General features: G+C 43.9%; 1 protein-coding gene across 18 annotated transcripts in view; it reads left to right on the top strand.

The window, feature by feature from the left end:
* LOC119972651 (band 4.1-like protein 3) overlaps positions 1 to 22,618 on the top strand; it is a 404,335-nt gene that overhangs the window by 321,637 nt on the left and 60,080 nt on the right. For 12 of the 18 annotated variants that reach the window (XM_038809700.1, XM_038809702.1, XM_038809693.1 and 9 more), the window contains 2 exons: positions 10,318 to 10,538; positions 18,605 to 19,177. In XM_038809700.1, coding sequence (XP_038665628.1) covers positions 10,318 to 10,538; positions 18,605 to 19,177 — 794 coding nt within the window. The remainder of the gene's footprint in view (positions 1 to 10,317; positions 10,539 to 18,604; positions 19,178 to 22,618) is intronic. The other 6 variants (XM_038809707.1, XM_038809705.1, XM_038809704.1 and 3 more) reach the window with 1 other exon arrangement.

Here is a 22,618-nt window from a genome sequence, read left to right as displayed (position 1 = left end):
TGGAAGTTAACAGCTTCCCTCGCAGCATTGCGCATGGGGAAAAGGGGGCTGGAAAACCAGGTCTGAGGAGATATTTTACCAAGGAGAGCAGGAGCTAAGAGCTTCCTTTGCAATCCAGGATGAATTTGCAATAGAACATAGTTTTTGTAGAGGAGAATGTTGCGCAGCTAAGCCAATTGAATTGATTGCCAATTGAGCAACTTTGAGCACTGCAGCTCTCTAATGTTTGGGGGTATGAAAATCCAAACTGTTAGGGGAGGTTGGTGAGTGAAGTTAACAGCGTTGGGAAAACAGATACACACAAGAAATAGAAGCGGGAGTAGGCATTATGGCCCGTCGAGCTTTCTCTGCCATTCAATACAATCATGGGTGACCTGGGGATTCAACTCTTTTTTCCCATACAATCGCTTTCATCCCTGAGAAACTAAAAATCTATCAACCTCAGACTTAAATGTATTCAACAATGAAGCATCCACAAACCTCTGGAATAGAGAATTCGAAAGGTTCGCAAAGGTTTTTCATCCTTTATCCTGAGGTTGTGCCCCCGTGTTTTTGATTCCCTGACCAATGAAACAATCTCTCAGCATTCACCCTATCATGTCCTTTCAGGATCTTATATGTTTCAATGAGATCCTTCTAAATTTGAGAGATTACAGGTCCAGTCTGCTCATGCCTAATCCCAGGAACCACTTTAGTGAAACTGCTGTACCACCTCCAATGCAAATATATTCTTGCTTAAAGATGGAGGCCAAACCTGCACACAGTATTCCAGATGTGGTCTCACCAAAGACCTGTACACTTGTAGCAAGGCGTAATTACTCCTGTATTCCAATCCCCTTGCAATAAAGGCCAACATGCAACTTGCCTTCCTAATTGTTGTTATACCTACATACCAACTTTCTGCATTCCTTATATGAGTACTCCCAAGTCTCTCCAGGTAACAACGTTTACACGTTTCACATCTTTTAAAATATTCTGCTTTTCTATTCTCATGATCAAAGTGAATAATTTCACACTTCCCTACATTATAATCCGTCCGCCATCTTGTTGCCCATTCACTTAATTTGGCTATATCACTTTGCAGTCTCTCTGTATGCTTCCCGCAGCTTGCCTTTCCACCTAGTTTTGTATCATCAGCAAACTTAGATACATTACTCTCTGATTCTTAATCTACGCCATTAATATAGATTGTAAATAGCTGAGGTCCCAGAACTGTTCCTTGTGGTTCTCTACTAGTCACAGCCTGCCAACTTGAAATGCTCCAGTTATGCCCACTCTCTGCTTCCTGTCTGTGAACCATTATTTTATCCATAGTAGTATATCACCCTCAACTCCATGAGCTTTTATCTTCCCTATTAAGTTTTTGTGGTAATGGCACTTTATCGAATGCCATTTGGAAATCCAAGTATATTGCGTCTACCTTTATCAACCTGCTCTTAGGATGTGGGCCTCACTATTTAAGTCAGCGTTTGGTGCCCATCTTTAATTTCCCTTGAGAAGTTGGTGGTGAGCTGGCTTCTTGAACCACTGCAGTCCATGTGTTATAGGGAACATCTACAGTATTGTTAGGAAGGAAGTTTGACCCAGTGATAGAGTAGGAATGTTGATATGTTTCCAAGTCAGGATGGTTTGAGGGGAACCTGCAGGTTTTTGTGTTCCCATGCAGCTCCTTTCCTTGCCCCTCTAAGTGGGAGAGGTCGCTGGTTCGGAAAGTGCTGTCGAAGAAACCTTATTATAGAAGACACACACTGCTGCCACTTTGCATCGGTGCTGGAGGGAGTGAATATATATCCGTAGAACTGCTACAGTGCAGAAGGAGGCCATTTGGCCCTTTAAGTCTGCAACGACCCTCTGTAAGAGCACCCTGTCTAGGCCTACTTCCTCTCCCCTGTCCCCGTAACCCTGCCTAACCTGCATATCTCTGGACTGTGGGAGAAAACCAGAGAACACGGAGGAAATGCACGCAGACAGTGGGAGAACTTGAAAACTCTGCACAGTCACCCAGGGCCGCATTGTGGTGGACGGAGTGCTAATCAAATGGGCTGCTTTATCCTGGATTGGTGGCGAGCTTCTTGAGTGTTGTTGGAGCTGCATTCATTCAGGCAAGTGGAGAGTATTCCATCACACTGCTGAATTATACCTTGGGAAGGCGGACAAGATTTGGGAGTCAGCAGGTGAGTTATTCTTTGCTGAATTCCTAAACTCTTACCTGTTTTTGTGGCCACAGTATTGATATGGCTGGTCCAGTTCAGTATCTATCACTGGTAACTCCAGGATGTTGTTGGTGATGGATTCAGTGGTGGTTATGGTATTGAATGTCATGGGGCAATGGTTAGATTCTCTCTTGTTGCAGATGGCCGTTGCCTGGTACTTGTGTGGCACAAAATGTTACTTCCCACTTATCAACCCAGCCTGGATGTTGTCCAGGGTTTGCTGCACATGGACACAGGCTGCTTCAATATCTGAAGAGTCATGAATGTGCTGAACATTGTGCAATAATCTGCGAACATCCCCACATCCGACTTTCTGATGGAAGGAAGGCCACTGATAAAGCTGAAGATGGTTGGGCCTTGGACAAGTACCCTGAGGAACTCCTGCAGCAATATCTCAGGGCTGAAATGGTTGATATCCAACAACCACAACCACCATCCTTTGTGCTGGGTATGAGTCTTCACCAATGGAGTGTTTTCTACCGATTCCCATCCACTTCACATTTACTAGAGCTCCTTGATGCCACACTCTGTTAAATACTACCTTGATGTCAAGGTAAGTCACTCCTCTGATCTCTGGAGTTCAGCACTTTTGTCCATCGTTCAACCAAGGCTGTAATGGAATCAGCAGCCAAGTGGCCCTGGCAGAACCCAAACTGAGCATCAAGTAGCAGGTTATTGCAGAGTATGTGCTAAGTGATAGCACTGTCGATGACACTATCCACCATATTTCTGATGAATGAGAGGAGACTAATTGGGGTGATTGTTGACTGGGTTAGATCTGTTCTTCCTTTTCTGAACAGGAGATACCTGGCAATTATCCACATTACTGGGTAGACGCCAGTGTTGTTGCTGGACTGGAACAGCTTGGCTCGGGTATGGCTATTTCTGGAGCACAAGTCTTCAGTATTCTTGCTGGAATGTTATCAGGACCCACAGCCTTGGCAGCATCCAGTGCCTTCAGCGATTTCTTGATATCATGTAGAATGAGTCGTATTGGCTGAAGATTGTTATGTAATTGCTGGGGGCTTCCAGAGTGGGCTAGGATGGATTATCCACTTGGCATTTCTGCCTGGAGATGGCTGCAAATGCATCAGTCAGCCTTGTATTTTGCACTGATGTGCTGAGCTGCACTAACATTTGAGAACGGGGATATTTTTGGAGCCTTCTCCTCCAGTTAGCTGTTTAATTGTCCACCAAGGGACGACCGAAGGGGGTGATGGCCGGCTTGCGGCAGCTGCAGACGAAAGTGGAGGAGTCCACCCGAGTGCAGGAGCAGGTAGTGGTGCCGGTCAAGTGTGCCACCCAGGCTGACACCGCATGGGTGGCGTCCGCGGTGGAGGCAATGGTTGCGACAGTGTCAGACATGGGTCACAGTATGCAAGATGTGGGGCTTTCCGTGCAGGCAGCGTCCGTGGCCCAGGACATGGCTGCCCTCTCACAGGCAGCCATGAGCCAGAGCCAGCAGCAGATCGCAGAGGTGCTCAATGCCATGGCTCAGTCTCAGCAGGCCATGGCCCAGTCTCAGCAGGCCATTGCCCAGTCACTGCAGGCCATCGCTGAGGGCATCGGCGCCATTGCCTAGGTGCTGGCCGGTGTCGCCCAGACACAGGCAGGGATGGCCAACTCCCTGAGCTCCATGGCTGCAAACTTGCAGTCCCTTGTTGATACCAGGGCGGGCCTCCAGGACTGGCAGTGGCAGGTGTCGGTGGGATGTCGGGTGCTCGGTCCGTTCGCATCACCTACCCATGTAGGGCAGCACGGTAGCATGGTGGATAGCATAAATGCTTCACAGCTCCAGGGTCCCAGGTTCGATTCCCGGCTGGGTCACTGTCTGTGCGGAGTCTGCACGTCCTCCCCGTGTGTGCGTGGGTTTCCTCCGGGTGCTCCGGTTTCCTCCCACAGTCCAAAGATGTGCGGGTTAGGTGGATTGGCCATGATAAATTGCCCGTAGTGTCCTAAAAAGTAAGGTTAAGGGGGGGGGGGGGGGTTGTTGGGTTACGGGTATATGGTGGATACGTGGGTTTGAGTAGGGTGATCATGGCTCGGCACAGCATCGAGGGCCGAAGGGCCTGTTCTGTGCTGTACTGTTCTATATTCTATGTTCTATGTAGAGGTTCGGGGGCCATCGGGCACCCCAAGAGAGGAGGAGGTGCTGGGGCCCGTTCCGTGTCCCCTTGTAGGTGAGGTCCTCGGAACACCGCGACACCTCGGACTTTCACTCCCCCCGCCCCCCCATCCGTCCCAGGTGCATCTGGTGGGCAACAGGCAGGACAGGCTGGCAGCTCGCCATCCCAGTCGCCCGAGCCGCAGCCTGGCCCATCTAGGCCGGACCGCCACAGGAAACGGCCGCCAAAGGGGTCCCTAGTCAAAGGGCAGGAATCACAGGAGTCCACCTCCAGTTCTGCTGTACCGTCTGGGGAACCACCTAGACGTAGTCATAGGGCCCGTAAGGCCACAAAATGAGACACTGAGTAAGTTGGCACGGGTGCAGGGCACAGATTAGTTCTGGGGCTAGGGCATGCATATGAACTTTTTGTTATTAAAATCACTTTCACACCTACAGAAGCTGCCTTTATGCTCTGTCCGATGTGTGCGTGGGTATGGTGTGAGGTGAGCGCCAGTGTTTGTGTGAGGGGTGATAGAACGTCGGCCTCTGATGAGGGTGCTCCCCCTCCCCTCAAGTCGCCTCACCATCCTCCCTGCCGACGACGGGACCCTGCACTGCAGTGTCTAGGCCGCATGCAGGGATGGTCCGAGTGGATGGTGGTACTGTGGCCATGGGTCAGACATTGTCCAACGATGTAGAGCCCAGAGCTCATCGCAGGGCGGGTTGTCATCATCCTCCATGGCCTGCAATAGACCCGCTTCCATCGGCGACTCTGTGATCCCGGCCCGTTGTGCCGCAGGTGGATGTGCAATGGAGGGGTGGTGTGCATGCGGGTAGGGTGGGGGTGGTTGGTGTTGGGTGGGCGGGGTGAGAGTGGTTGGTGTTGGGTGGGTGGGGTGAGGGTGATTGGTGTTGGATGGGTGGGGTGAGGGTGGTTGGTGTTGGGTAGGTGGGGTGAGGGTGGTAGGCTGGTGCCGTGGTGTGTAGTCTGTGCCCATACTCGGCGATTCCCACGCCCCCCTAGTCTGTGAACCGGGCAGCTATCAGCCTGTCCCGTGCCCGCTGGCACGGTAACGGTGGGTAGCCTCCCGTCCATGTCTACCCCGTCTGTCCTGACCATTGCCCCCATCCTCCTCATCTGGGGAGGTCTGCGCCTCGTCCTGCTGCTCCTCCAGTTCCCCCTCCTCTGCCTGCGGCACATCGCCCCTCTGCTGGGCTATGTTGTGCAGGACGCAGCAGGCCACAACGATGCGGCCGACCCTATCTGATGGGTACTGGAGGGGCCCTCCAGAGTGGTCCAGGTACCTGAAGCGCACCTTCAGCAGCCCAAAGCACCTCTCTATCACAACCCTGGTCGCTGCATGGGCATCGTTGTAGCGGTTCTCCGCGTCAGTCTGTGGCCTCCGTATAGGCGGCACGAGCCACCACCGCAACGGGTAACCCCTATCACCCAGCAACCAGCCCCTCAGCCGGGGGGGGGGGGGGGCGGTGGGGGCATCCCTCGAACATGGTGGGGATGAAAGATTGCGCCAATACGAATGAGTCATGTACACTGCCCGGGTACCGGGCGCAGACGTGCAGGATCCTCATGCGGTGGTCACAGACCACCTGCACGTTCATGGAATAGGTCCCCTTCCTATTCGGGAACATGGCCCTGTTATCCGCAGGTGGCCATACGGCAACATGTATCCCATCGATTGCCCGCTGGACCATGGGCATCCTGGCCACGGCAGCGAAGCCCGCTGCCCAGGCATCCTGGCTGACCTGGCGCACAGGGGGATCGGAGAATCCCGCTCCATATCTAGCGCAGCCACCATCTCTGCAGCTACCACTTTTAGAACCCTGGGGTTAGACTATCAGGTCCTGGGGATTTGTCAGACAATTACTAGGGGGCAGAGGTTTAAGGTGTGAGGAGCAAGGTTTAGAGGAGATGTACGAGGTAAGTATTTTTACACAGAGGGTAGTGGATGCCTGGAACTCGCTGCCGGAGGAGGTGGTGGAAGCAGGGACGATAGGGGCATCTTGACAAATACATTAATAGGATGGGAATAGAGGTATACGGACTCCAGAAGTGTAGAAGATTTTAGTTTAGACGGGCAGCTTGGTCGGCACAGGCTTGGAGGGCCGAAGGGCATGTTCCTGTGCTGTACTTTTCTTTGTTCTTTGTTCAGTCCCTTGAGGTTTTCCAATGCTTTTTCTCTGAAATTAATTACCTTACTTTATTCTTTTTAGACCCTAGGTTAACCTCTTATTTCTGGCATGTAACTTGTATTTCTGACTCTTGAGGACAGGCACAAAATATTGTTCAATGCTTCTGCTGTTTTCTCACTCCACATGATCATTTCTCCCGTTGCTGTTTGGAATGGACCAATGTTTTCTTTAGCTACCCTTCCTTTCTATAGACTTGTAACTGCTCTCACAAGCTGTTTTTGTATTCCTGGCTGGTTTACACTCGCATTCTATTTTTCTTCACCATTTGTATTACCTTTTTGGTGGCCCTTTTCTGTTTTTTATAATAATAGCCATTTATGGGCGGCATGATGGCACAATGATTAGCACTGCTGCTTATCAATGACTTGGGGTCAATTTCGGCCTCGGGTGACTCTCTGTGTGGTTTGTACGTTCTCCCCATGTGTGCATGGGTTTCCACCAGGTTCTCCGGTTTCCTACCACAGTCTAAAGATGTGCAGGTTAGGTGGATTGGCCATGCCTCTTAGGGTGAAGTTGCAAGAATAGGGTGGGGGTTTGGGCCCAGGCAGTGTGATTTTTCGAAGGGTCGGTGCAAACTCAATGGGCTGAATGGCATCCTTCTGCTCTGTAGGAATTCTATGACCAGACTATTTGCCACTCTTTACATCCTTATAAGCCCCCATTAATCTAATACTATGTTTAACTCCGTGATTAAGCCAAAGATGGATTGATCTTGTTGCCTTTTTGTTTTTCAATGGAATGCATTCTTGTTGAACATTTTGAATTGTTTATTTATATGGTTGCCACTGTTCATTTACTGCCGTACCTTTTCCATCTGTGTACCCAAACAACCTTAACTCAGTTCTCCCGTCATTTTTTTTTTTATAAATTTAGATTAGCCAATTATTTTTTCCAATTAAGGGGCAATTTAGCATGGCCAATCCACCTACTCTGAACATCTTTTGGGTTGTGGGGGCGAAACCCACGCAGACACGGGGAGAACGTGCAAACTCCACACGGACAGTGACCCAGAGCCGGGATCGAACCTGGGACCTCAGCGCCGTGAGGCGGTTGTGCTAACCACTAGGCCACCGTGCTGCCCTAGTTCTCCCTTCATAACCTATTGTAATTAAGATTCGTATTTGTCATTGGAGTACACCACTTTCAAACTTAACATGGAATTTAGTGTTATTTGATTACTATTTCCCAGTGCATCTTTTACTATGGCATTACTAATTAACCCAGACTCATTATATAATACTAGATCTAAGATAGCTTTATCTGTATTTTGTTCCACTCTGGGAAATTGTCACAAAGACATTTAGTCTTCAGGTGGAACAGGAACAGGGAGGAGAGATAATTGGACTTGCATCAAAATCCAGTCCGCACTTAAAAGTCAAACGCCTCTGTCTATTTGAGTAATACACTTCTACTGCTAATATTTAATGAAGTGCTGTTTTATATTTAACGTTCCATATTTTAATGTCATGCTGCTGTATGGTAGATTTTCAGCACCACAATGCTGCACTTTATTAAAGATGACAAACACTGAAAGTAAATTCTGTCTGCATTGTGTAAAATCCAGTATATAAAAGAGATGTGCAAATGTGACTATTCTTTCTCATCAATAAGGCCTTTTTCTGCAAAGGCAGGCAAATGGATTTGAGACACAGATCAGTCACAATCTAATTGAAAGATAGAAAAGGCTCATGGGCTTATTCTCGATCACAAGTCTCAAACAATGTTTTAGTTTTCAGCTTCTAACCTATAAATCTTCCGGGTGACTGGTTTTTCATGAATTGAAACTGCCAGCTTGCAGACAATGAGTGTAACAATATAGGTAGAAATGCCAACATAATTGTTTTTGCTTTGGTGAAGCCCTTTTTCGAAGTCCTTCTAATTGCATGTTTTATGATTTGCCTCTGATCTAGCGGTGATCTATACCAAGATGAGGTGAATTTTCCTAAATTTGAGTGTTAATATTTTGGATGAATCGTGATCTGACTTCACCCTCCGATTCTTGTTTGAACGTTTTCTTTTTTGGGATGTGCGCAGCATATAGTCCAGACTCATTGGCGGGATTCTCCCGCAATTGGTGGGGCGGCCCGTACCGGCGCCAAGAGCGGCGCGAACCACTCCGGTGTCGGGCCACCCGGAAGTTGCGGAATCCTCCGCACTTCCAGGGGCTAGGCCAGCGCTGCAGGGGATGGCGGCGTGCCAACCGGCGCCGAAGGGCTGCCACGGGCTGGCGCATGCACAGGACTGCCGGCATGTTCTGGCACATGTGCAGAACCGTCAGCGTATTTCCTACACATGCGCAGAACCGCCGGTGTGTTTCCTGCGCATGCGCAGGGTGTTTCTTCTCCGTGCCAGTCATGGCAGAGCCTTACAGAGGCCGGCGCGGAGGGGAAGAGTACCCCCACGGCACAGGCCCGCCCACAAATCGGTGGGCCCCGATCGCGGGCCAGGCCACCATGGGGGGGGGGGGGGGGGGGGGGGGGGGGGGGGGGGCGGATCCCCCTGCGCCCCCCTGATGACTCTGGAAGCCGCCCTCCAATCCAGGACCCGCCGGGATGGACCACGTCCATTTCACGCCGGTGGGATGGCCGAAAACAGGTAGCCGCTCGGCCCATCGGGACCCAGAGAATTGCCAGGGGGGGCGCTGCCTACGGCCCCCTGACCGGCGCGGCGCGATCCCCGCCCCCAGCACCGGAGAATTCGGCAGTCGGCTTCGGAGCGGCAGGGCAGGATCTCTCCCCCCCCCCCCCCCCCCCCCCCCCGGTGATTCCCCGACCCGGCAGGGGGTCGGAGAATCCCACCCAGTATTGTAATTTTCTAAATGAAATGGTTTTTAATGTTAGTGACAGACTCAAAAGACAAAAAGAAAACACAGGACTGTTTCATCTGTTAGCTCTATCGCAGGGTATGAAAGTCATCATTAATATGGAAGTTATAGAATATATGAGTGTCTGTTAATACAAATTTGAAAACGATCCGACTTAGCTATTCCGGATTTGTTTTAATCTATGATTACTAACAACACACAGGGTTATGTTAGGAGGTGGTACACTTCAATTTATTAATATTCAAATATTTTCACTAGTGAACATGTTTTACAAAAATAAATACAGGTCCCATATTTATGAGAATGTCTGGGTTTTGTGGACCACAGGAATTTTTGCTATACTAGCTGAAGTAAACTGACTTGCTGAAAATGAACATTTGGTTCAAACTGATATAAAAGTAGACGACAGATTTGTCTGTTTATTACATCAAATGTACAACTCTGGAACAGGCCTTTCAGGCCAACGAGTCTTTGTTTGTGTTCATGCCGAGTTTCCTTACACCCTACTTAATTTAATCCTAACAACGCATACTTCTAACTGTTGCTTCTAGCTTTCTCTTAAGTGTCCCTTTGCTGTTCTTGGCTTTAGTGTGACTTTAGCAAAAGATTTTAAATAATTTCCCCAACACAGAGACAGCTCATATTTGAAGTGTCGGTCAATCCTCAGTCTGGAATGAGCTCCACTTTCTGCATCAACCTTCTTTTGTCACTTTTTCATCTTCTGAAGACACCAGCTCACTCTCGAATACACATTTCTCTGCCACTTTACCAATGTGCTTCAGGAGAGCAACTGCACTTAAATGGCTCAGGTACATTGAGCACCTTCCAGTGGGGTCACTCAAATTTGGGAAGGAATAATGACTGGAGGCCCTTAGGCCATTTATAGCAAATCTTAGTGCATCAAGCTAAGGCTGTTAGACTCAGTAGCACAGACTGATATGTTCTATTTTGTGTTTTTGAAGCATCAGTCACTGAGAACCATGAGATGCTCATAAAGGACTCCGTTTCAGCCTCTGAAGTGGCTACCGGTCATTATGGTGCAGTCAAGAGCCTAGTCTCAACCAATCTAATAACCACAGTGACACCGGAGAAAAAAGCAGAAGAGGAGAAAGCAGAGGAAGAGGAGAAAAAAGCAAAGATTGACGTTACTCCATCACTTACACCGGCCAAGCATGAAATAAAGGTAGTGTGTTCAGGTGCATGAAAAATGTACTGTCAACAAAATAGGCAGATGATACATCTGAAAGCCTAAATAAGTAGGCCATTATTGCAAATTATGATAGATTAATTTGAAATCAGTGTGACTAGTTTTGTTCCAAAGTGGGAAACGTGTTTTCGGCTTAGAAGTAACAGATATTGGTGTAAGAACTATTGTCAGTGATGTTGAAGAATACCATTTTTAAATGAGTTAATGTTTTAGCTAAAATGATGAATAAGAGGTTTGATATGAGAATAGTAAACATTTATGCAATAACATCAATTCCTTTAATTTCTGTTCCATGGTTTGCCGATGCAATATATTAAAAACACATTTCAATAATGTGATATTATTGGAACAAAGGAAAAGCTTGCATTTCTAAAAGAGTGGTCTTGATTATGATTACCTGCCAGATCCTAGATTAATTTGAATCTGACAGACTCAATCCAATTTCTGGTCAAAATTGAATGACACCACAAAACTATTTTACATAGTTTGACATACATTTACACCTTCTTACTCAGACTGTAGGATGGCTGGATAGCTTTAAAAATTTTTACACAGGAATGGTAAGGCGGTTCTACTTAGGTTAAGGCACAGTGTTAGGGTGGGGTTAAAGACATTCATTTGTACATCTGAACTGTGCTGTACCTGACCTGGAAGTATTTGGGTCACAATGTGGAGTACTCTAAATTGCTTGGTGTTTGATCTAATGAGAGAAGTGTGATAGAGTGCTTCACAGCGGTTATGAAGAGCCCGTTGCTTGAAGTGGAGGAGCGAAGGGTTCCGAGTGGCTAAAGCTGATTGCTTATGCAAAGTATTTCAACCAAGCGTGTCAAAATGCTTTTTTAAAAATGGCTCTGAAGGACACGAGGGGTAGGCAAGAACAAATTAGCACTCCAGTCAAAGTCACTAAATAAGTTACATTTCTCTTCACATCAAGTGTATTGGAAACCTTGGGCTGGATTCTCCGCCACGCCGCATTTCTGCCTCGACCCGCTGGCAGGATTCTCCGTTACGCCGGCTGATCAATGGGGTTTCCCATTGTGGGGCAGCCCCACGCCGTCGGGAAACCCCTGGGTGTTGGCAAAATGGAGAATCCCGCCGGCAGAGAATCCAGCCCCAGATCTTTGACTCTTCCTTACAAAACAAAATATGAAGTGTGTGAACGTTCTGAAAATATTGAAAGAACAAGTTATGTTTCTATTTATCCTGACCACACTGCATCCAAATGATTTACTGTAGGCGAAGTCTTGATGAAGAATAAGATTGTACATCTCCAGTTATGTATTTCTGTTGTTAGTGAAGATATAGTGAAGTTTTTCTCTTCAATAACCTTGATTTTGCTGGCGTTTCCTTCAATTCATGGAAATTTTAAATTGAACTTCAAATGGTAGAAGTGATTTCTAAATTTCTGTCACATACCACCACTTTTTCTTGAAGTATTTGATTAAAAGATCAGATCACTGCAATGCTTACATAATAATTAGAATTCTGCAGAATGTAAAAATAAAATAACTTGATTTTGTTTAAAGGAACATTAGCTAGAGCTTAGCTTCTATGTGAGGATTGCATTGCAGATCTCGGGACAAATTCGTATTTTCTTGTATTTGGACAAAAATAACCATCGGAGTTGCAAGCATAAGAATAAAATATGGTTTGAAGATTGCATGCCCATAATGTCCAATTTTCAGTCCACTTTTAATAGTCCATAATGGTGTAATTAATCCTAGGCATTGGTGCAAAATAGTCAATATTGCAATGGCAGTCATTTCTTTCCCATTGACAAAACAAAATCAGATGGAGTGGAAAGTGAGCTGTCAGTATGCTAGTCACCATTTTGTGAGTCTGCCAAAGGCAATTTTCACCCCATGTGTTCCTGTGCATAGATCTGTTATTCAGAACCACAGAAATTTATCTTTGACGAATGAAGCTTGACTGGAAATAAATAAGCACATTTAGATTCTTGAAATCATTGAATTTATTCATAAACATACTTCAAAAAACTTGTTTCCCTTCTTGTTGCCACTTCTGTTTTTTAAAAAATTACATCCAATGATTCATCTGTACTTGCTTCAGAAGTCAGATTATACAGCCTGCAAATACCTCCATAGAACAGGGGTTGGCAACCTACTCTCTCCAAGGCCTCCACGTCCATCTGGTAGTGTGGTGACCACGGTATTCCAAATGTGGCCTAACCAACATTCGAGAGAGGGACAGCGCAGTAGCATAGTGGTTAGCACAATTGCTTCACAGCTCTAGGGTCCCAGGTTCGATTCCCGGCTTGGGTCACTGACTGTGCGGAGTCTGCATGTCCTCCCACTGTGTGCGTGGGTTTCCTTCGGGTGCTCCGGTTTCCTCCCACAGTCCAAAGATGTGCAGGTTAGGTGGATTGGCCATGATAAATTTCCCTTAGTGTCCAAAATTGCCCTTAGTGCTGGGTGGGGTTCCTTGGGTTATGGGGATAGGGTGGAGGTGTGGGCTTGGATAGGGTGCTCTTTCTAAGTGCTGGTGCAGACCTGATGGGCCAAATGGCCTCCTTCTGCACTGTAAATTCTATGATTCTATGGTGTGTGTGCCAAAACTGGCACCCCGAGATGATTTTGAGTGGCACTTGCATAAAAGATATTCTGTCATTTACTTATCCTATTGAAGTATGTTAGGGGCTGGTTTAGCATACAGCTAAATCGCTGGCTTTGAAAGCAGACCAAGGCAGGCCAGCAGCACGGTTCATTTCCCGTACCAGCCTCCCCAAACAGGCGCCGGAATGTGGCGACTAGGGGCTTTTCACAGTAACTTCATTGAAGCCTACTTGTGACAATAAGCGATTTTCATCTTGATTAAAAAATGTTCAGAATTTAAATAGAAAATGTTTGTTTTATTTGATACTGGGATATTTTTGAGACTCAATTTGATGTTTACATCAGCATCATGTAATGTGGAACAGCGCACTGCGTTTGCTGTGGATCAGAAATTTGTAATTTTTTTTCACTGTAAATTGAGGGGTACAATTGACAATGTCAGCTCCTAAGAAAGGAAGGAAAAGCAAGGGCAAAGATCACACTAAACTGGTAAGATCTGCATTTTACTTTTAAATGAAGCTTCTGAAGCATTTTAACAACCTTATTTACTTTACATACAATAGTTTAATTATATATAGAGACCTTATAAATGTTAAAATATATTACTGACACACAATATCTTAAATTAGTGTGAATGAATGAAGACCTCCTCTTTACCTTTAGAGGTATGCCACCTCTAAAAGGTTGCCGACCTCTGCCATAGAAGAACAATATACAGCTCACTGGCTGACTCATCAAGAGGCACAATTTAAGAAGAAAGGATTCTCCTGTCCCTCACATGGCTTTACTGATGCTGGAAAACTTGCATACAAGGGGAAGCACAGGTATAATTCTGTCAGCTGAGACTTTGAGTTGGATGCTACTAACTCTGAGGTGTTGTGGTGTATAGAAGAAGGGCAAAGTGATTGTGTGTGCGGTTGCTCTGGGTTAGGGCACCAGAAAGAATGGATTTTCCAAATCTCAAAAATTATGTTACAGTTATACCGAATGTTGGTTAGGCCACATTTGGAATACTGTGTCCAATTCTGGTCACCACACTACCAGAAGGACGTGGAGGCTTTGGAGAGAGTACAGAAAGGGTTTATCAGGATGTTGCCAGGTATGATGGGTATTAGCTATGAGGAGAGATTGAAGAAACTGGGATTGTTCTCACTAGAGAGACGGAGGCTGAGGGGCGACCTGATAGAAGTTTATAAAATTATTAAGGGTATAAATGGGGTGAACGGTTGGAAGCTTGTTCCCAGGGCAGAATTGAAAATTACAAGGGGGCACAAGTTCAAGGTGAGGGGAAATAGGTTCAGTGGAGATGTGTGGAGGAAGTTTTTTCCACAGAGGTGGTGGTGGCCTGGAATGCACTGCCGAGTGATGTGGTTGAGGCAGATACATTAGCGATCTTTAAGACTTATCTGGATAGGCAAATGAACAGACGGGGTATAGAAGGATACAGGCGGTTGGTCTAGACAGGACACGTGATCGGTGCAGGCTTGGAGGGCTGGAGGGCCTTTTCTGTGCTGTATTGGTCCTTGGTTCAAATTTAATGGCAGGAATTAATGAGGATTTTGATTCCTTTCCCAACTGTAGCCACCCTAATTGAGAGGATAGCTGACTATTAAGTGGGTATGCCGTGGCTGGGAAAAAGAAATGAGCGAGAGAAAATCAAGGAGTGGTGATGGAGCAAGGAACATTTCGGTGGTTCAGGCCAGGGGAAATTGGAGTCCAAGGACAGACTGGAAACATCGTGGAAGAGATTAGAAGGGCTGGTGATGAGGGAGATCAGAGTCCTCGTGCACTCAGAGGATTAGGTGGTCTGGTCACAAGTCAGCGAAACAGATATTCTGGATCCAGCAGGTAAGTAGGAAGGCACTTACGTCCTGAATCTAACAGTCTCTGCCTCCCTTTAATCAAAAGGTCTCCCAAGACCTGGAAAACTCAGCTACCAGGGTTACCTGCGAGGGGTCGGAGAATTCCACCCCAGATTTTTGATATTTTAACTTCCCACCGTGACCCAAATTCATGTTATTAGCATTAAAATTCTCCCTTAATCTCTAAATTGAGATCTTTCTTGAGTTGTTTCTGTATTATTTTATATATTTTGAACTATAATAGATGTGGCAGTCAGGATCTTTTCTTAGTGATGGAAAATGACCTGTTATGATCTATAGTGTGGAATAAATGTGAGGTTGTCCATTTTTGGCAGGTAGGATAGAAAAGTTAAATATTATTTAAATAGAGTGAGACTGCAGAATGCTGCAGTACAGGGAAATCTGGATGTCCTCCATTATGAATTTTAAAGATGCTAACATGCAGATGCAGCAAGTAATTAGGAGGAAAATGGAATGTTGGCCTTTCTTGAAAGGGGGATGGATGATAAAAGTAGGGTTGGCTTTCTGCAACCATACAATGCCTTGGTGAGACTGCACCTGGAATAATGTGTGCACTTTTAGTTTCTTTACTTAAGGAGGGATACACCTGCATTGGAAGCAGTTTGGAGAAGGTTCATGAGGTTGATTCCTGGGACGAAGGGGTTATCTTATAAGGAAAGGTGAGCAGGCTGAGCCTATACTGATTCGTGTTTAGAAGAATGAGAGATGGTCTTATTGAATCTCAGTTGGCCTGACCGGATTGATGCTGGAAGGTTGAAGGGGAATCTAGAACTCTGGACCACAGTTTAAAAATAGGAGTTCCCCATTTAAGATAGCGATGAGAAGGAATTTCGTCTCTGATGGTTGGTTTGTGTAATTCTCTTCCACAATAAACAGTGGAAGTTGGGTCATTGCACATATTCACGGCCAAATGAAACAGATTTTAAATCGTCAAAGGTGTTAAGCGTTTTGGGGGGAACAGACGAGGCAGGAAAAGTGGCAGCAAGGTCACAATCAGAACATATTGAATGGAAGAGCAGGCTCAATGAGTCAAATGGCCAACTCCAGCTTCTGTTTCTTATGATACTGGATGTTATTAGCTTGGTGGCAGAGAACTATAGCCAACTATAGAATCAGCAAAGCAACTGACTTGCAGGAAACTAGTTATCACCAGATGTGTCTAAAACAAGCTATGCTCCACTGTACATTTTCTAGGTTCACTCAATATGCACCTAATCCAAGTCCCAAAACAAATTCAAATGATGTATCATATCTGAGAAGTTCAGCTGAAGACTTGAGCTCAGAATAAAGCTCAAATAATGTATAATTCCTAAGCGCTGGCAATACTCAATTTTTAACAAATTTTATCAAAGACGCATTGGCTGCTGCAATGTAATATTTTTGTTGCTTTATAAAGCCAATTACCGCTGAGTGAAATCTGGTTTGAACAGGTTAATATTTTCCACTTGTTCATATTTTATGATTTCTGGAAGGCTATTACAGAAATGTTGTGTAATTTCTGTGCCTTCCATATATCCCCAAAACATAAATCAATTAATTTTAGTAGATTGTTATTTGATTTGGAGGAGAGTATATTACTTTTACTCCTCCTTTGGTCTCCCATGCCAAACAGCAAACCTTGCCTGAGGAATATGTCATTCATAATTTCCTGTCTCTGCTACTCTACAATCAGCTGTTAGGCGGCATCAGCAGAAGCCTGGAGCAAACCCCCCACCATTATATCCCTTATTCTGTTTAAACTGATCCTACAAGACTGGGAACATACCACATCACAAATTGTGAGCGCAAAAATGTACCGCGCAGCAATTCGGCTCCATAGCACCACTGTTTCGCTCTCAATAGACTTGCTAATCGGTCTGTTCATAAACTTGCCTTCTGATCTCTGCAGTACTATTATCATCTTCTTTGGCCATGAAGCTTTTCTTTAGAACATAGTAACACTGAGAAAGCAATATTTAAGTATTTATTACCATGTTTAGAGAAAACAGTGAACTGCTGTCTAAATTACTTTGGTGATGATGCTTCCAAATTGGTATCATAAAGAAAATTCCTTAGCTGGGACCCACGGTGACATTTTGTTCCCCAAGATATTACTGTTCCTGTCTTTGGTGCTAATTGTTGACATAGGACATGTTTAAGATGTTTATGTTAAATTTATTTACCCATTATTTTAACGCTATTGGGCCTGATTTTAACTCCAGATCAGTTTTGGACAAATTTTTGACTGAGCTGGAAAACCCTCACACAAATCCAGAAATGTTAACTCGTGGGCCTGACTTTAAGTTCTGCTAACTGATTTCCACCTATTCTGGGTAAATGTTAATGGAAAATCTCACAGCTCTGAGACTCTTCAACAAGTAGGGTAATCAGCTGCCAGGAAACGCCTGCTGTTGTGTAGATTACTAGGGCAATTCTAACTGCCCACCGATCCATTATTTTAAATGGGTTAATGCCTTTGTTAAAATAGTGGATAGAATAACATCATGTGAACATATTAAGCCACAGTTGTTAACAGTATGATTTCACCCCCGACAGAATGTAAAACCTTTTCCTTTGTTTTATACGTAAACTTGAACTTTAATTATTCATCATATATCCCAAGAAGTAGGCAAACTGATACAAAACACGATGACAGTAAGCAGTTATCGCCTCTTCAGAGTTATATTAATTTTTCTAACTGGTGTTATGTCAGTAAAAATGAACTGTGCTGTGATAGGAAAAAGTTTTCTTTGCCATTTTTCAAATTTTCAGAGTTTCCATTAACTTGCGATTCTAAGTCAAAAGGCACTTGAAATTTGACTGACTGCCTAGAAATTTTCCATCTTCTGCATTCCATACTCCAATTAATGTTTGCTAAGTAGCAGCATTTTATTTTAAATGCCCCCATTGTATCCTGCAAACCCTTTCATGTTCCCAATGCTCTGCAGTTGACATCTGCAAGTCCCAGTAGGTCTTCCTGGATGAACTGAACTTGCACTAAAATGTTTGCATACAAGAGATATAATTCATTCTAACAGTGTTGGAATGGGACCAACAAGGAAACCATCACTACTGGTAGGATAACTAGGAAGGGTGAAAGCAGCAGATCAACTCGGTGAAGAGCAAAGAGGAATTAGAAAAATAAAATGACATCATATGAATCAAAGTGCAAGTAAGCAAGTTCAGGATTAATTGTGGGTGAGAAGTAAACAAGTACAGTGAAGAAATACTCAATAAAGAGAAAAAACAGTAAATGATTAGATAAAAAGATTCAATAAAAACAAATTATTTAAGTGAACACAGTAAACAGATAACTAATTCTGTATTATGTGCAGTGGGGGATGGACAGATGCTCTTTAAAAGCATTTAAACAAATTGTAGGAATTCAAATTATACTTGTGCATAATTGCTGCAGGACCCCCTGCAATTTAGCATTTCCAATCCCAAAATGCTTAATATTTCTGGTTAGCAGAAGCTCTGAAATTTTGGAAGAACAAATACTGTGGGATGACTTAACTAATAATTTTTACTTTTGTCTTTTTTTAATGTTCCTGCTCATTTCTGTTGCCCCTGCATCTTCGCTGATTTCCTTTTTGTTCCCCTATAGACATCATTCTTTGTCACAGATTCATTCTGCTCTTCCTCTTGCTCTCTGCCTTTGCACTGTGACTCTCTTGTGTCATCAACAAGCGTTCATAGGAGATGTACAGAGAATGTTTCAAAATCAGCTGGTTGTCTTGAAGCTGAAGACCCCAGAAGCACTCTTCATCCATTATTGGACTATGATTCTTCAAACTGTGTTGATAAGAAAGCAATAGGATTCAAAAAGGGCCAAGATCTAGAGCCTAAATCTAGGAAAGGGGGAACCTTGTTTTCGTTCTCCTTGCATCTCCCAGCATCATTTTCTTTGTTAGATGATGATGGTTACCTTACCTTCCCAAGCTTCACTGATGCCAGTTTCTTACCTGAAAGTTTCCAACGTTATCTGCCTATTCAATCGCCATCACTTATCCCCTGTTTTCTTTTCATTTTCTTCTTCCTGCTTTCAGCCTCTTTCCCTGTACCTTTGGCTCTCATCCTCTCCTTCCCTCTTGCTCTTTGCCTGTGCTACCTGGAGCCCAGGGCAACCTCCTTGAGTGCCTCAGTTGACAATGACCTGAGTGACAGTTCAGAGGAAGAGGTGTGTACCTCAGCCTAGAACACATTTCTTTGTGTTCAGTGCTTGGGTGTCCTGCGCAATGTAAAATGCTGCAATAGTAATCTTACTTTCAGAAACTCATTGCTGTTTTTCCTTGTTGTTAAAGTTATGTTTCAGTGAGGCATAACTGTAATTTATCAGATTAGACAAAAAGTTTTTGTACTTGCAGAAGGAAAAAAGTCTCTGGAAAACAGGTCAATTCTTCACAGCTATAAAAACCGTTCAGTAATAATCGTGGAAAAATATGAAGTAATTGGCATGTGGCACTAAGTTCTCGCTCTTATATAGATGTAAATTCCTAAATTGAATGAGGTCATTCAAATAAACCATGCTGGCATTTCCTTAGGAGTTGGAGCCAGTTGATTGGTCAATCAGTTTAGTTTCTCTGATGTGGGTCAGCCATAATCTCAGTAGTAATACAGTAGACCATTTGTTCTTCAGTGAACCTTGTTCTTCTCAGTGACTGGCTCAATATGTGTAGAAATACCAAACACCAAGGGCCTGATTAGTCACAGAATGCATCATTTTATGTTTGATAATACAACTTCTTAAAAATCGAAGTTTTTGTCTCACTGTCACGCCTGAACTCTGAGTGAAATATCCTGCCTGTTGTTTGTGACGTTCTGTTTAATATAGAATTTGACGTTACTGAATAATGTCCAGGAACTGTCAGCATGAATTACCCTTAAAGTGGCCTTATTCAGTTTTTTTGCCTTGACTTATTTTAGTACAGAAAGGTAAAAAGAAAGTAGTATTTTTAATCAATGGTTTAATTCTGCTTTGGAAGTAGATGAATGAAGTAGGCAGAATATATAGTGTAATTTTGCAGGCACTAAAACAGATTCAGGGACATAGACTCGGTCTAGGCTCAGAGTGAAAACTTGGTGTCTAATCTCAAATCATCCTCCAGAGTAGGAGTTCTCAACCTTTTTGTTTCTGTGAGATCCCCTTCCCATGTTATATAAATCCCATTGTCCTTCTGTAGAGGAGCGCTCCTATATAGGATGGCTCCTATCATGTGGTAAAATTCATCAAACCCCCACTTGTGCAAATAAGATCCCACAATAGAAAATCAGGTGGATCACCAGAGATTATGTTTACTTTTGTACCAGGCCTATTTCCCAATATTAAAAAAAAGTCTGCTTTCAATACTGTCCACACCCTATATAAGTTATGTACCCTGACTTGGACTTCAAACCACAGCAGCAAAGGGGGGAGAGGGGTTTGATCAGCTGCCCGTGCCATGCTTGGATTCGGTAACAGCAGCACAGATAGGCAGCCCTCAGCTGCAGGAATACGAGACGGTGGAATCAGCTGAGTAATCACCAACATTATTTGGTAAGTTTTCTGCCTGTGACGGAACTAAATGATTTCAAATCTCATTAACCTGTTGCTCTACTTACCTGATTTTAAAATGGTGATCAGGAGAGAATGCACCACAGAACATGGTGGGAAAATAATCCACTGCCAAATCTCACTAACAGATCTTGGAAATGTAAGCGAGTGGAGTCTCTTCTACTCCCTTCCAACATCATTGGTGGCGGCAGTACCACATCAATCTAACTTGTGGACTGAATTAGGGTCGGTTTATAAAATAGCCTACTTCCAGTTCTCTCACTTCGTAATAAACGGGGTACTATTGACATTGATCAGTTTTACTTTTTTGGGTACTCATTTTGTAGAATAGAATTTTTAAAAAAGTTTTATCTTTGAAAGATGCTGATTTGGCTGAGCCTTAAACCTTCTCATGGACCCGCAGTTGAGAACCTCTACTCTGGAGCACCCAGAATTGGCTGATAGCCAAGTGTACATAAATTATTGTGCATGTTCTGTGTTATTCTTGGAAATATATAAGAGAAGCTAAATTAATGGTCATTGTCTGGTCCACATTGCATGTAAGGATGGTTCAATCAATGAGGGTCTGTTTGCATCATGACCTATATATCTGTGCATTTAGGATAGCATAAATCAGAATTGTACTTGATTCAAAGCTCTTAAAACATGGACTATATTGCATACTTACTCTGTATCTTTGAGCAGAAGTTGATTTTCATACTTAATTTACTGGAAAATTTTGTATTGCAGAATCTTTCAGCTATCTATTGTAGTCCACTGATAGGATGTCAGTTTTGTTTCCATACATTTGGAAAGGTTATTAAAATGAACATTGAAGCCAAATTTCCTAATTTTCCACACAAAAGATGATTAATAGAAAACCTTCACTGTGCTGGTGAAGTCTCTCAAAACATGTTTATAAATGTGTCACAATGTCAGTAAAGTTAGAACAGTACTCCTTTAATAGACCTTTAATGTTATATTGATCGCATATTTTCCTTCTTGTGAAATGCTGATATCTTGCTGCTTTCTTAGCTCGGTCATCCCTCTTCCACAATTCTAATACACCACTGCTCCGTCAGTGTACACTGTTAATAATTAAGTGTCCTTTGACAAATAAAATATTGGTATCTGTTATTAGTATATAAATAACTTTCCTGAAGTAACAGGTTTAGGAAACTAAGGAAAAAAGTAATGAATTTGAGAGTGCCAATTTCCGTACTTTCATGTGATTTTTATATGCAAAATTACAAAATTTTGTAAAACAGGAAAATACGAAAATACCTTGCACCGTTTTAATTATTTCAATGACAGCCCCACATGGGTCCATGCCCATCAAATTAAATATTTTGATAATTGATGGTAGAGCTAGCAATTCCTCCCTGGTTTAGCTCACTGGGCTAAATCGCTGGCTTTTCAAGCAGACCAAGCAGGCCAGCAGCACGGTTCGATTCCCGTACCAGCCTCCCCCGACAGGCGCCGGAATGTGGCGACTAGGGGCTTTTCACAGTAACTTCATTGAAGCCTACTCGTGACAATAAGTGATTTTCATTTCATTTTAGTCCTGGTAGTGATATAGCAAAAGTCCTTTTTTTAAAAAATCTGCTGAGACCAGTAAATGCTGCAAGCAGACCTTAATTATTTTTAAAGAGAGGAATGGCCCTTGAAAGTTAGACTATTGTTACAGTGACTGAAAATAGTTCTCAAGTAAACTTTGCTTCTGTGTAAACGAATTGCATTTTTTGTCAAACAAGAATAGTTGGTTACAAAATTGTAATTGTTTCATTTAAACTATACCAAATCAATTTTGTATCTCAAAAAAAAAAGCTGCATAAACACTTCAGCGGGTAAACTGGACAGTGTAACGTTCCATTGTCTTAGTATGAAATTGGGACAGAAAATTCCTACTTTGCCGAGCTATATCTTACACTCCAAGGCACCTGAAATACATGCAAGATAAGTTTGACTCGAGTGATATTCAGGCATCCCTAATGGCTACCTTGAAGAGGCATTCATGTGTAGAGTTCCTAATACCACTTTAAGATACCCTCTCATAAATTATTCAACATGAGTGGAGCATGTCCTAGA

This window comes from Scyliorhinus canicula, chromosome 10, assembly GCF_902713615.1.
Source record: "Scyliorhinus canicula chromosome 10, sScyCan1.1, whole genome shotgun sequence".
NCBI lineage: Eukaryota > Metazoa > Chordata > Chondrichthyes > Carcharhiniformes > Scyliorhinidae > Scyliorhinus > Scyliorhinus canicula.
This window is presented reverse-complemented; position numbering and strand designations above follow the sequence as displayed.